Here is a 15,676-nt window from a genome sequence, read left to right as displayed (position 1 = left end):
CAGTTTGATCATAGTATCATTCTGTTGTGGCATGGATTTGTTTAGCGTTTGAAATGCAGTGGTTCCCTGCATTTTTATGGCCTCGTGGTCCACTGACCTGATGATAAGGTCAATCTTTTCTATTCAATCTGATATTATGGTATGTTCTCCTATTTTTAGTTTTATTTTTACTTATCCGTCTGTACTGTTGGTAGAATACATTTACATATAGTGATATTTCACATAATTTGGAAACAGGTGCCTATCATAGGAGGCACCATTACATTTCTTTTAATCTGGTCTCTATTTTCTAAATTATTTAGGAATGTTTCTCCAATAGTACACTATTCTTCTTTTTATATGTTAAATTTATCTTCACTCTACTGGTTTGCCATGCTACTGGCATACATTCTATTAAAGTTATATATACAGTAAGTGCCAGTTATAGTGATCACTGGTTATTAGAATCAGCCGCTCAATAGAATCAAATTTCAAAGAACCGATCCAAATCAGTAAAATGCACTATACTTTCTTCATTTACTAGAATCACATTTTCAGTTGTAAGAATCAATTTTGAACGGATCTGTGATATTTTGCTAAAGCACGTTTCTGTAGCTCACACCATAAAACAATAAAAAAACTTGCAGTTTCCAGTGTTTTGGGGTTTTCTGTTAGTGCAATAAATGGGTAGTAAACTCAGTCTTATTCATTTGCGATAATACCGATAGCTGGAATTCTGTGTTTTCACATTATTATGGTGAAATGTGTTTTCTCTTCACTGAAAAATGCTCTTCATTTCTATATCTAAACTTCATTTCCCTTGTGTGTGTCGTGCTCTTTGTTATTGATTGACGCTTATCTTTTTTACTGTGTTTTAAATTTTACTACCAAAAAAAAAAAAAGTGTCAGTGAACAGAAAGAGTGAATTTGAGTGTAAAAGATAAGTTACGAATTATAGAAACGTACGATAAATTAAACTTAGGCAATATGTCTCAAAGGGAAGCGGCAGTAAAATTAGGAGTGCCTCAGTCATCTTTATCAAAATTGTTAAAATCACGTCACACATTAAACACTAATGTGATTAGTGAAACTAGAAAAAGGAAGGCATAAAGGAAAACACCAAACAGTAGATGAAGCTCTGTTCATTTGGTTCAAACAGGCCAGCTCATTTAATGCACCAATCGATTGTAGCATTCTTCTTCAAAAAGCTAATGATTTTGCTGAAAAACTACATGATATTGTTTAAAAAAACTTCACGGAGAAAAACAGGATTCCGATAGTTCTTCAGCTGACACCTGGTTGTAAACCTCTTGGCAAACTGTGTTAAGCACTTATAACCCTGAAGACATTCTTAATATAGATGAAACAGGGTTCTACTACAGGGCTACCCCAGACCACTGCATGATTTTTAAAAATTCCTCTGCATCTGTCTGTAGGAAAGAAGATCAAGTACAGGATTACAGTTCTTTTAACATGCAACATGATGGGAACAATTAAGATGAAGCCGTTAGTTATCAGCAAGAGTAATCGCCTAGATGTTTTAAAGGAGTAAAACAGCTGCCTGTTGAATATGCCAATAATACCAATGCTTGGATGACAGCTTCTTTATTTGAAGATTATCTTCGTAAATGGCATTTGAAATTGGATAAGAAAAACAAAAAAATTGCATTGGTTTTGGACAATGCCACAGCTCATCCAAAGTTGACTTTCAAAAACATTGAATTAGTTTTTCTACCTTCAGATACCACATCACTGATTCAACCTCTCGACCAGGGAATAATAAAAATCTTTAACACCTTTTATAGATAGGATATGAGACGAAGAAGCATCCAGTCTATAGATTAAGGTTTGGGAACATCATCCGATATCACAAAGCAGATAACTGTTCTAGATGCACTTCATATGAATGCCTGGAATGAAGTTTCCAAAACCTGCATTAGCAACTGTTTCAAAAAATGTGGATTAATTATTCATGATGGGCAACGAAGTCCTGATACTGCACATGTTGAAAATCCTAACGACATGGGTAAACAGGAGTTTAATGATTGGGTGGACATAGATGGTGATCTACAAGTTACTACAGCTTTAACAGATGAAGAAATTGCCCAGTCTGTTACTGATAATTTCACTGCGGAGGAGGAAAATGAAGACAAACCCAAACGAATTCCAGTTACAAAACGGCAAACTCGTGAAGCTATAGCCATCCTGAATAGAGCATTGGAAGAAATTGTTGAAGTGATCGTGAATATAGACTGTTATATAATATTGAAAAATCTATAAATAGACTTTGAAGTAATAATTTAAAGCAATCTAAAATAAGTAACTATTTTAAATTATAATCATATTACAAAGTGTTAAGTTTAATTAATATGTATATTAATTAAGCTATGTACGTAAATATAAATTTATTTTTATTTTGCTAACCTGTGGATAAATTTATTTTTATTTTGTTCAGAACATAAAAATCTGAAGAATATTCTGATTTTTACATATCTTTTAATTGGTAATAAACCTTTGGTAATAAAGTGTAAATTTGTGCTTTATAACTTTATAGCCTCTGGATAATATTTGTCGATATTCACTTATTAGAATCAAAATTCAATTTTCAACCGTGATTGCTATAACTGGCACTTACTGTGTGTGTGTGTGTGCATGTGTGTGTGTGTGTGCATACACTAATGCTAGGAGCATAGTAAATAAATTTCATGAATTTGAAGTACTGGATAAGTTAACAAATGTAGAAATCGCATGGATATTGCAGACATTGTGTCACTCAGATATAAGAGACAAAGAATTCAAATTTGGAGAGTACAACACATACAGAAAGGATAGACAGAACAGGAGGGGAGGATTACGCTTTTAGTTCAGAAGCACATAAAATCTAAGACAGTAACACAGTTTATCCAGTTGACATGGATGATCACTGAAATGTTGAGTCAGTTTGCTGTGACATAAACATTAGGCCTCATGACTGTGATGAATATGATGAACAACTATACAAACATAGAATGAACCAATAAATCAGGAAATCTTATAATGGGGACTTAACTTTCCAGATATTGACAAGAACTTGTGGGTTGGTCTTTCACACATTAGCAAGCCTTTTGTGGATTTAGTAGATGGCAGCTTTCTACAGCAGCAAGTTAGAGAGATAATGATAAGAAGCTACACTCTTGATCTGATTATCAGCAGCGAGTCTTCATGTATTAAGAATCTGCAAATGAAAGAACCACTAGGTGGCAGTGATCAGAGTGTACCTATGTTGAATTTACTTAAAGATGTAACTATTGTCAAAGGCAAAGCGAAGGGTTTTAATTTGGTAAGGGTGACTACAGTGGTCTCAAACAGTTTATAAATTTTATTCAGTGCAATTAACTGAATAACAACCCTGCCAACTTTCATATCGTCAAGAAAAGTTGGACATTAACCCTCACATACTTTAATCAATATCATTCATAAATACAGAAAACAACAATAGACCCAACACCAAACCCCCAGGGTTTGGTGTTGGGTCCACTAACAACTTCATGGACTAATGTAACAACATTAGTCCATGAAGGGCAGTGTCCATTGATTACCAATCTCTGTCGTCTCCCACTCAACCATCCAGCAATTTGCCTTTAATGCCATATCTCCAATTTGTACAATAGTCTTCCATGTGCAACAGTATCAAAAGCTTCCCAAAAATCCAAGTATATGATATCAAAATTATTTTTTGCATCCAGTTCCTTTGTGACCACATCATTGTATCCAGTCAGATTGGTCAGACAAGACTTCCCCATAACAAACCCATGCTGTTTCTGAACTATAACTGCAGTTTTGTCTTGACGATCCTGCAATGCTTCTTTAACCAGTGCGTACATTAATTTCCCGGAACAGAAATTAAACTAAAAGGCTGTAATTAATTGTATCACCCTTTGAGTCCCCCTCCATTGTGAATTTGGGACACATTTGCACATCTCCAGTCAATGGGACCTCCCCTGAGTCCAAGGAAGCTCTCATAATTATGGTTAAGGGTTTGCTTGCTTGCTTCCTTTGCTGCCTTCTGTAATATAACTAGATAGATCCCATCCCCCCAGGTGGTTTTTATGTTCAGTTTCAACAAATTCTCCTCCACTTTGCTCTCCGTTATTACAAAATCATCTAGCTCACTGCCAGAGTTTAGTTCACCTCTGGCATTCCCCTCCCTGAATAACACCTCATGTGTGAATGTAGATGCAAGATACTCATTCAGTTTGTCAGCTGCCTCGGCACAGTCATCAACAATCGAACCGTCGATATCAAGTGGACCAATCTGATTCATCCTCTTCCTTCTAGAGTTACATAAGTAAAGAAGTCTTTGCTGTTTTTCTTTGCATCATTTGCCAAAGATTTCTCATAATCTGTCTTTGCTTGCCTAACCTCTTTGATGACTTGATTACAAACTAGCTTATATCTACCATAGTCTTCTGTGTTATCTGATAATTTATATGCATCCCATGCATTTTTCTTCTCTGCTACAAGTCTCATTATTTCATCTGACATCAATTTAGGCCTAAACCTTGAACAATATTTCTTAGTTGGTATGAAAAGCCTAGTAGCTTCCAAGATTAATTCTTTGAATTCTTCCCATTTAGAATTTGCTGTTCTGTTGGTAACATCATCAGTTGGTTCCACTGTATAAAATGTAAAAATTTTTCAGACCATCATAGCCACCTTTACGAAAGCAAAAATCCTTCCCTTTACCCCTGATGGTAATGCAAACCTTTGAGTAAATCCCACATCAGCATGCTGTGACCGCTGCAACCTAGTGGTTCCCTTTATCTGCCAATTCTTAATGCATGAAGAATCAATACTGATAATGAAGAATCACTACTGATAATGAATCAAATGAAGAACATGCTGCTGTAGAAACCAATCATCCAATAAATGCGCAAAAGCCTTCCTAGTGTGCAAGAGACCAATCCACAAGTCCTAGTCAATATCTGGGAAGTTAAAATCCCCATTATAACACAATCTGATTTACTGGCTCACTCTTTTTCTCTGTGCAGTTGTTCATTATACTAATCACAGTCATTACACCTATAGCACTCCTACTCTCAATTTTGCTTTCTCAGTGCTTACGGCACACCAAACTGACTCAACATTGCACTGTCCACCAATGTCAACGGAATGCACTTCCTTAGATTTTATATTTCTTAACTAACAGCATAACCTCTCCTCCCTTTCTATTCTGTCTATCTTTTCTGTACACATTGTACTCCCCAAATTCCAATTGTGTATTCCTTATTTCTGTGTGACACCATGTCTCTGATATCTCAAAAAAAAATCTGCCTTTGATGTTTTGACAAGCACCTCAAATTCATCAAATCTATTTACTAAACTCCTAGCATTGGTGTGCACGCAAGTATAAACGCACCTGTTCTTATTCTTAGCCACCCTAACACAGCCCATGTATTTACTTGTTCCACGATGACTTCCAGCAGTCCCTGAAATCCCCAGCACCTGCTGTTTTCCAAGCAGCTGCTGATTCCACTAGAAGCAGTGCAAGAATCACTCCTCCCCCCAGTGCCTGCGGCTACTGTTAATCTATTAGTCCGGGTATTCCCCAAGCTAGCAGTTTTCCTCCTCACCTAACACTGCCTCAATATCATTACCAAATATTCTTACACCCATTCTATTTAAGTAGAAGCAGACTCCTGTTAATAAGCACAGACCATGCTGAGAAAAATTTTGCTCCATGAACCTTGCCCAATCTCTAAGAGCGAATTGATTGATTGACAAGGCTCTCACCATATACTCCCTTCTCTTGTGTATGGTCAGAATTGCAGACACTCAAATTCAACCCTAACTCGAGTCACAGAAAACAACTAGTTCTTGTGGGACCAGCGCATTCTGCCTTGGGGACTGCTGCTGTGTTCCCTGATGTTCAAGTGCAAGCTCTGGCATTGATGTGGGCAGCTAAGAGATTGATGCCCCCTCCCCCCAGTTTAAATCCTCCGAGGGCATTTACCCTGTTCTTCAAGCTCTCATAAAGGCCCATAACACACTGAGTCGGCACCTAACTTCCTCACACTCCTTGCATCAAGCACATCCCCTTAGCAATATCATGTAATATTCCTAATAGCTCCACAAACATCAAACTAGCAGTACATTTCAAAAGGCTGTGATTCAGAGGACAACCACCCCCCTCACTTCTCCCATGGCCACAGCACTCCCATTACCTTGAGCCTTTTTACTTTGCCATCTCTGAGGCATGATTTCGATTCAATTTCAATACAATTAAAAATATTACACTTAACTTATATCCCAATGAAGTAATAACACTATACACATATATATAATTCAGTATCGAGTTTTATCTCCTACCAAGTTAACGTTATATGAATTTCCTATTTCCTATCAAGTTTAAGTTACACATAATAAGTTATAATGTTATGTTTGTAAAATCTAAGTAGTTATAATGGTTAATAAATTTAACTATCTTGCCACCTACATGGCTCAAACTCTCATGCTAGCTATTTGTTATACTATATCTACGCCAAATCATCGATTCTAAAACCTCTACAAATATTACTGTCATGCATTACGGTTACGTGACAAGTTAAATTATTAAAACATGTAAGTAGTGCTGTAATTTATAGTGTATAATCATCTGCTGGTACTGATTACACTGCTACAAGTTATGTAGAAACTTCCAGTATCTGCCATATCGATACAAAAACAGTGGCAGCAGAATTCAAACGCTATTATTGATACCATGCTGGTAGAAGTTAGCATTAGCAAGGGCACATGATGCAAGAAAGCAAGCTTATATAGCATCAGCAAAAAAAAAAAAAAAATCCCTTATTTCACCCATACCCTCGCTCCAAATGTTCTGCCTTGAATCTATTTAAGCTATCAATTTCTACAACGACAGATGGAAGTTTCAGCAAAAGATGGTTGTTCCAGCAATCAACCACCCACTGGCTAAAGGCAAACTTCCCCACGTCTATCCTTCAACCATCTTTCCTCCCTTTCAGGTGATTAATCTGAGCGAGAGGAAGAATCCCATCAGCATTGAGCATGCTCAAACCATTCAAGGCTTTATACACCTCAATCAGATCACCTTGCAGGTACCTAGTCTCCAGACACAGTAGTTTGCAAAACTTAAGTCTTTCTTCGTAAGAACAACCCTTTGTTCTGTTCACTAATCTTGTTGCCCTTCTCTGTACTCGTTCCAACAGCTCTACATCCTTCTTAAAATGAGGCCTCCAGACCTGTATACAGTACTCAAGGTGTGGCCTGACCATTGCCTTGTACAAAGGAATAATCACCTCCTTATCCCTGCTAGAAAAATTCCTGTAAAGTTGACTGTGGTTTTCTATGCAATTACAAGGCTGAGTAAAGAATAAATATACCAAATTATCAGAAAATCACAAAAAAATACTATACTACTAAATCGTAGATATAGCTTAACTACTAAATTTAAATCAAAAGTTATAGAAAAAATAATTTCAAATCAATAAATTGAAAAAAATCCACTTAGTGGCTTTGAGCACCTCGAAAGCAGACTCCTTTACTGCTATGGTTGAGTGGGAAGAGACACAGAGTGGTTCTCAATGGACACTGCTGATTTGCTTGGACTAATGTCATTAGTGGAGTCTCCCTGAGGTTCAGTGTTGGGCCTATTGTGGTTTCATATTTATTAATGATATTGATAAAAGCATATCATGCTTAATTTCTAAGTATGCAAATGATACGAAAGTTGGTTATTGTTATTTGGTTTTTAGGAGCATTAGCAACTAAGGCCATATTGCTCTGGGGATATGCGGTGGTCATTCCCTGACCTTTCCACATCCTCCGTATTTGGTGGTCATGGGCTTGAACCCCGGGTCTAATCAAGAAGCGTGTGCTACGCACTTCTGCTCCTGCCCACCTGGCTATGGAGGCGCCCTACAAAAGTTGACAGTAAAGTTGGCAGTATGCTATTGTAACAAGGTACAGAAAAAATAAGCAGATGGGCTGATTAGTGGAAATTGAAGTTGAACATTGACAAATGCAAGTTAATGCATACAGGTATCAGTAATCCCAGAATAACATACCAACTAGGTGCTATCACACTCAGGATAGTGATGCATGAAAAAATCAGATATGAAGTTCTCTGAGCAGTGCAGTGGCTGCTAGATTAGTTTACTAGGTTTTTTCAGTGATATACAGGGTACCCACTGATTATTCCATTTTATAAGGCAGTTTAAGTCACATCTTGAGTAATGCATATAGGTCTGGAAGCCTCACTTTAGGAAGGATGTGGATCTGTTTGAACAGGTGCACAGAAAGATGAGATTAGTGAGGGGAACAAAAGAAAACTCCTACTAAGAAGGGTTTCAGTTCTACAAATTGCAGTATCTGGATACTAGGTACCTACAAGGAGATCAAATTGAAGTGTTTAAGGCTCTGAATGGATTGAGTAAGCTAAACAGTGATGGCATCCTTCCTCTTGCTTGCACAATACACCTGAAGGGGCATTAATTTGAACTGAGGAAGGATAGTTGTAGAATAAATGTGTGGAAATCTTTCTTTTTTCCAGTGGGTAGTTGATTATTGGAACGAACTTCCATCTGGTGTTCTGGAAGTGGGTAGTTTGAATAAATTTAAGAAACTACTAGAAAAGTATTAGAGATGCTCTGTAAGCTTGCCAGTGTTGGAACATGACTATTAGGATATGCTTTTGGGCATTTTCTTTTGACCAACACTTAAAAGCATGTGAGATTCCTTTAGAAAACTGGCTGGTACTTTGGGTTGATAATGCCATTGTTATGGCAGGCCTAAAAACTAGATTTGTAAGGGTATTAAAAGAAAAATTTGAGCACTCCTGGTAATGGCAGTTTTTTGATCTAATTACATATATTACTGGCTGCTCAAATGCTTTGTTCCCTCCACTGAAAGGAACAAGTTTGATGCTAATTTTTGGTACTACATCATTACCTATGAGTTGACCTAAAATTACAAATGTCCATTTTTAATTTGATAACACAAAAAAGAAAAATTCATTAATGAATCTAAGGCACTGCTATGACCAGTTCTAGAATTTACTGGCTCTTTATGAAAGAGCAGGTGACCCTAATTACCTTGTGTTGACCGATGTTAATGATATATCAAGTGTAAATGAGCAGCCAGGTAGCGTATGGAAGAATATGCAACGAAAGTTATGTGATTATATAACCCTTTGATGCATTATCCACTTTTCAGCACAGGGTTGGTAACTGGGGCCATCTACTGTCTGATGAGAAGCCAATTGATTCTAAAACAGGGTAATAGTAGTGCCTTCAAGTTTTTAATGAATAATGGATTTTTCAGCTTTTATGGTGATGTTATTCAATTAAATACAGTATTAATAATTTTAGGTTGACTTGTGGGCAACAGTATTTCTAAAATGAGAATATGCCTAAGCTTTTTGCTGTCTGAAAGGAATTTTCTTCCATCTCCAAATAAAGTTTCTGCAAAACAAAGATGAAGAAGTATTTTATGTATTATTTCAACATTTTCATTAACCCAATTTCTTTACTTAACTATTTCAGTGGTCCAATACAGCTTGGTACTAGAGGCTTCGAAATTTCTCTTTTTCTCTCTCTCTCTCTCATATCTTTAGCACATTACTTGATACATTATTCACCACTTGACACAAGGTTCCTAATCAAGCAAGGCCACCTACTCTCTTATGATGAATCAGTCTCAGTGGTGAGCTATAGTGGGCTCGTGAGAGCCCATTTGTTTTTTTTTGTTTTTTTTTGAAAATTTGCAAGCCCATTGTTGAGATGATCAATTATTGAGCATCCAGGGTCGAAACTACGGTAAGGCTAGCAGGGCCCCATCCCCTACATTTTAATGGCACAATCAGTTATGTAATGTATTTTAAAACTGCTTAGTTTTTGATTTAATCCACCTCTGTTTAATCAATTTCTTTATAATTTCCCTTGGTAATTACATTTAAAATATTTTTTGTTGAACAAAGAATTTCCATATAACAAACAGATTACGAGAGACACTTTGTATGCATTGTTCTCACCTCTGGCCTTTAGGCAATTTAGGTAATTAGAAAGTGCAAATTAAGTGAAAGGGATTACCGTTTCACAATGTTAGTGGTGTCCCTAAAACCTATGTAGTCAGATACCAAGAAGTCGCGCTAGTCAATATGCTTTCCATATCCAGTCAGAGGATTAAGATTCTCGATACGGATAATAGCCTGTGGTCAACCCGTGTTGTGGTTCCCCTTTACTCTGACAAACAGGCATATGTTTTTCAGAGAAGTGAGTGATCCACGCCTTCCAGTAAATTTCTCCTGTCTTATGTTTACATGGTCACAGTAGCTGAATATCCATGATTCTGACATTTTGCACAGTATTCAAAGAACTAGTGACAACAACAACGTAAGGGGGGGGGGAAATTGAGGCAACTAAGATATATAAACTTTACGAAGGTGAAACGTTGGCAGATTTTAAAATTTCGTCAAGGCTTTCACTGTGTTGAAAATTTTCTAAAATATAATGGCATGGGCATACAGGCAATAATTTAAAAAAAAAAAAACTGTATGCATTATATCACCAATCTCCAAAATGCCAGTGCAAATTAAGGATGATTGCTAAAGAACTTGATGTGGAAACTATAAAGATCAGTCATGTGTTCGGACCACAATCAGCAGCTTCTAGCTTGGAGAAGGCAATTGCGGGTTGGAGAAATTAAATATTCCGAATTATTAAATCGACTTTTAAATCTGGAATTTCTTAACCATTTAGCACTAATGATCGACATCCTGCAGGACCTCTCTTAACTATCAGAAGCTTTACAGCTTCACTATGGTAAAAGCAGATAAATTAATTATTCAAGCTACCAATGCTATTGATAATTTGAAAAATTCTGAAGGAAGTTATGAAGTTAAAATTGAGAGCATGTTGAAGTGGAAAGAATTTGAAGGAATCAAAATCGAAAGTATTTAAAAAAATTACCTCGTGACAAGTTATTAAATGCATTGTTTTATTCTCAAAGGATAAGTTATTAATGCAACAGAGTGATTTTAAATTAAATAAAGAAAATAAGGATACCATTATTTTATAAGGATGAGGGGGAATTGAAAGGATACCATTATTTTACAAATAAGGATGAGGGGGAATTGAAAGAAATTTTAAACATATGCTACCTGAAATCATGCAATATGAAAGAACTTTCGTCTCGGTGGCAAGACAGTGAAAACTGAATAAGAAATTTAAGTTTTCTGATAAAATATGAAATAAAAATTAATGATTTTAGAGATTTTGTCAAAGACAGTTTATCTTTAAAATCGAGTGAAATTCCCTTTTCAATTAAGAAAGCCAGAAATATCTTAGAAACCATTGCGATTAGCAGTGCTGAAGCTGAGCAAGCTTTCAGCGTAATGAATAATATTGTGTAAATGAATGAAGAATGTTGACAATTAAACATGTTACAGATTATGATGCCCATACACAGGGCCATGCCATGCTATATAACCACCTGGTGCAAACTTCTTATTGCTGCCCCTACCCCCATGGTAATTTTTCTTATATCAATTTTTTTTTGGGAATTCCAAAATGAGGCATATATATATATATCAAGATACAATGGATTTATGATAACTAAAGTAAGAGATGTAAATTTTATTTTTTAAACCCAAAATAAGATATATTATGATACATGAAGTAAATATGTTAAAAAAAAAAAAAATACATTTATTTTGCTTTGCCTGCAGACAAAGTGCATTCAGCATGCATATTACTTTTTTTCATGAATATTCAAATGTCTTGTTAAATGTTGCCAATCTTTGAATCTACCATTTACAATGGAATTGAAACAGTACTATTTAAAAATAATTTACAATTATAAGAAAAGATAGCATTTTTGTAATTTAAAAAGGTGTAATTACACCTTTTGTAATTTTTTAGTGTTATTTTCAATAGAAAAGTTTCTTCTGTTTTTATCTTTATCTTTTGGAAAATCAATTTTTTTTAATTGTTCTGGTTTGTTTTCAACTAACATCATTCTTATTTTATTATTTAAAATTTGTGGCCATTTACTAGAATTACTAAGTGAAATTAACTGATCTTGTATACCACTAATGTGATCTTCACTTTCCTCTTCATCCGAATTTGCTTCACTTGTACTAGTGTTTCTTGCTGAATTGGAATGTCAACATCTTGGACAGGTAATAATTCACTTGTTTCAGTTTCATCTTCAATATTAGTAAAGCTAGAAGAAATCAAAGTCAATGGACCTGGTTGTGGCTGGATGTCCAGAAACCTGGTAATTGAACTTATTGCTTTTTTTTTTTTATTTGGTCGCTTTTCGTTTTTTTTTTCTTTATTCATAACCAGAAGTCGTTTCCTTCCATCAGACATCTGAGAAATAATGAAAAAAAAATTAAATTTAAAATTCGTTATTTGTTAATATAAAATACAACAAAAACACATTCTTCGATACACTGAACTTTTAGTCTTTGCCATCTCTTTTAGTGTTTACAGAACATCGGTTTTTATCGCCTCTTCGTCTCTGCCACCCTGGTGCGGTGCACCACTGGGTTGGAGCAGCTCTCACCATACATCTAAATGGAAAACCATTGCTTCAATTCGATCCCGATCGTTACATCAAATCATTCCTCTTTAACCCCGCTCAGATAATGAGCAAAGCAGAAGATTGACAACAAATATTAATAAAGAAGTAAATTGTATATGGCAATTTTTAGAATAAATTTTTTTTGAATATTTGTGTAATAATTTTTTTTCATGTAATCTGTGATTTTTGTGTATCTTTTCTAGAATAGTTTGTTTTTTTAATGTAATATTTGTTTTTATATTGTGGAATGTTTTGTGATAGTTTTTATGTTATTTGTGATATGGGAAATATTTCATGTTATTTTTTATTCGCATTATTAAAATTTTATCAAGAAAAAAAAATGTATCCATTATATTTCGGTAGTTATTAAAAAAAAGATGAATAAAAAAAAGTTGCACGTGCGGTAGATGGTTTATGTGAAACATCCTTTGTGCTTCTTTTAGGTATTTTGATTTGTATATATTGATTATGAAATCAAAGAGCTTCTTTATTGTAAATATTTTATTGATCATTCACGAATTTTCATAATTTCTGGAAGACAAGATACAATGGATTTATGATAACTACAGTAAGAGATGTATACTTGCGATTGCAATGTATCTAAATGTCTCTGGAAAACAGCGTTGATTGAAGTACTGATCTTGTAGTTGAAGCGACATACGCAGCTGTTGGGAGCACCTAACAATAGAATGTAACGAAAATACAAGACAAAAAAAAGAAATTGTTGACAAATATTTGTATTGTTGCAGTCATATGACAAATACTTATATGGTTGCAATCATACTTACTGCAGTAGTAACTTCAGTAAGTATGATTGTGATGTCATACTATTCAAAAATTCTATAAAATTAGAACTCCAGACACTATCGTATCCAGGTATCATCGTAAGGGGAGGAATGACGACCAGGTTTTTAAGTTTCTTTTTTTTTTAGATTGACCTAAGAACATTATACACACACACACTTATATGCTTGGTTAAGGGGGTAATAAGCCCCATCTGTCCACCCCCTGAATCGAGGTATCACACTGGTCACGAAAAATGCGTCACGCACTCTAACCACACTACTAGTAGTGCAAGTGTGGGAAGTGCCTCTGGTGGAAGCCACGGATGACGTCACTTCCATGACTGATCAAATTTACTCGGTAGATAGTCCGTAAAACTGCGAGCCCATTGTTAAAGTATTCACAGCTCGCCACTGAGTAAGCTCTCCAAGACTGCATAGAACAGCTTTCAAATTTTAAATGAACAATGGATTCACCTCTTTTTGGTGACATTATTCAATTAAAAACAACTTTAGTCACTTTAGGCTGACTTGTGTGTAACAATGTTTTTCTAAAGTGAATAAAAATCCAATCATGCTGCTACCATTGGAGGGAACAAAGCATCCCCAATTCAGCAAAGCAGAAAAATATAATCCAAGGAGGTGTTATCTGCATTGAAATATAACTGTTCCTTTACTTACATTGAAATATAACCCTCTTTCATCACAACTTCATTACATATTTACTGTACTTAATTTCTGTTCTATATTATTAAATAATGCTGAGAAAGGGTTACTTTCTCAAATATACTAAAATATTTATTTTTTTAGGGAAGTTCAAGTAAAAATGCTACATCCGAGGTAGAGATTATTCGGTACCAGGTCCTCATCCCTGTTACTGAAGTTCAAGTGAGATCTAGTGCACTGAAGGATGGCGATTCTCACTTTCTGTGGGAACTGATTCATCTCAAATCACAGTTACAAAGGCGATCTGAAAAAGTTTATCAGTTGTCAAACAGGTAAACAGTCACTTGATTTCCTATTTCCTCTGAAAATAGACAATAATATCTGATTTATGAACTAAAAGAAATAAATTGAAGTTTTTCTTGGTTTTTCAAAATCTAAACCATTTGAAAAATATTTTAAATTCTTTCATATATTGTTTTTTTTTTTTGTTTTTTTTTTTAAATTCTATATGAAATAAGAGATAAATATTAACTGGACATGCATATCTTTTTAATTAAAGAAATATCACATCACAAACAGATCAAAGCAAACCGAAAAACAAAAATCTTTTATCAAAATAATATGAGAGATTAAAGATCCGTTTTCAGGAGTGGGTGCATGTATACAGGGGAGCAAATTGGGTCTTCTGGGGGCCCAGACATTATGGAAGGGGAGCTGAAATTTGAGGCTGCTTGCCCTAGGAGCACCTGTTGGCTCTCCAAATACCTGTCTATTTTATATCAAATACATATTATTACATATAATTTTTTTTTTTCATCTTCCATTGTTAAGCTGGAAATATGGTAAATTCATCCACAATACTGAGATTATTATAGATTCAGCTTTTAAGTTTTTCATTGGGTAATACAATATGTGTATATATATATAAATTAGAATAAGAATTAAAAATAATGCCAGCAGCATGGCAAGACAAAATAGCAAAAATAGTCAAAATTAAACATAACGATCAAACCAACAGGGAGGGTAGAGAGGGGTAACAAGAGTAAAAATATTGCAGCAGAAACTAAGATAATTTAGAACATCTAAATGTAAAGATAATAAAATAATAATCCATTATATTTTGAATGCCAATTAAATAGAAATTTAACAGCGGCCCCCTCTGATGGACACCAGATCCAGAGATGTAAACCACTACAATAAAATAAAACAAAAATAGACTGATCATTAGGCCCCATCTCAACAGAGGACCACAAGGCCAATAATGGTCAGGGAATCGCTACATTTCAATCGCTAGACAAATCGCTGCAAAGGCGAGTCGATCGAAAGATCAGTCTACCACCCGATCCCCAGATCAAACCGCCAATGCAGAGGACTTGAATAGCGGTGGTCCTAATGCAGCGAAAATTAAAAATAGAACAGATACAAGTACTCCAATGCAAAGCCACACCACTGACAAAAAGTAATCTTAACCAGATTACATAGACGAATAATGAACTATGGATGGCAGCACGGGCGCAGCGTTAGCAAATCCGCCCACTACTGTCATGTGATATAATTATACATATGTTTGAAATAGTTGAAAACTGAATCTTTCATAATAAATAATAATAAAATAAAAAGATAATGGCAAACATCGGAGGCAGCAAAAAGCCTATTCCTCTACATGA

At 35.2% G+C, this 15,676-nt stretch overlaps 1 protein-coding gene across 7 annotated transcripts in view; it reads left to right on the top strand.

Moving 5' to 3' along the window:
* The window catches only part of LOC150091454 (protein still life, isoform SIF type 1-like), a 1,372,582-nt gene that overhangs the window by 1,318,694 nt on the left and 38,212 nt on the right, over positions 1–15,676 (top strand). For all 7 annotated transcript variants that reach the window (XM_090375616.1, XM_090375656.1, XM_090375640.1 and 4 more), the window contains one exon: positions 14,154–14,341. In XM_090375616.1, the coding sequence (XP_090231742.1) occupies positions 14,154–14,341 (188 nt within the window). The remainder of the gene's footprint in view (positions 1–14,153; positions 14,342–15,676) is intronic.

This window comes from Mastigoproctus giganteus, chromosome 1, assembly GCF_048544385.1.
Source record: "Mastigoproctus giganteus isolate SK-2022 chromosome 1, ASM4854438v1, whole genome shotgun sequence".
NCBI classification, from domain to species: domain Eukaryota; kingdom Metazoa; phylum Arthropoda; class Arachnida; order Uropygi; family Thelyphonidae; genus Mastigoproctus; species Mastigoproctus giganteus.
This window is presented reverse-complemented; position numbering and strand designations above follow the sequence as displayed.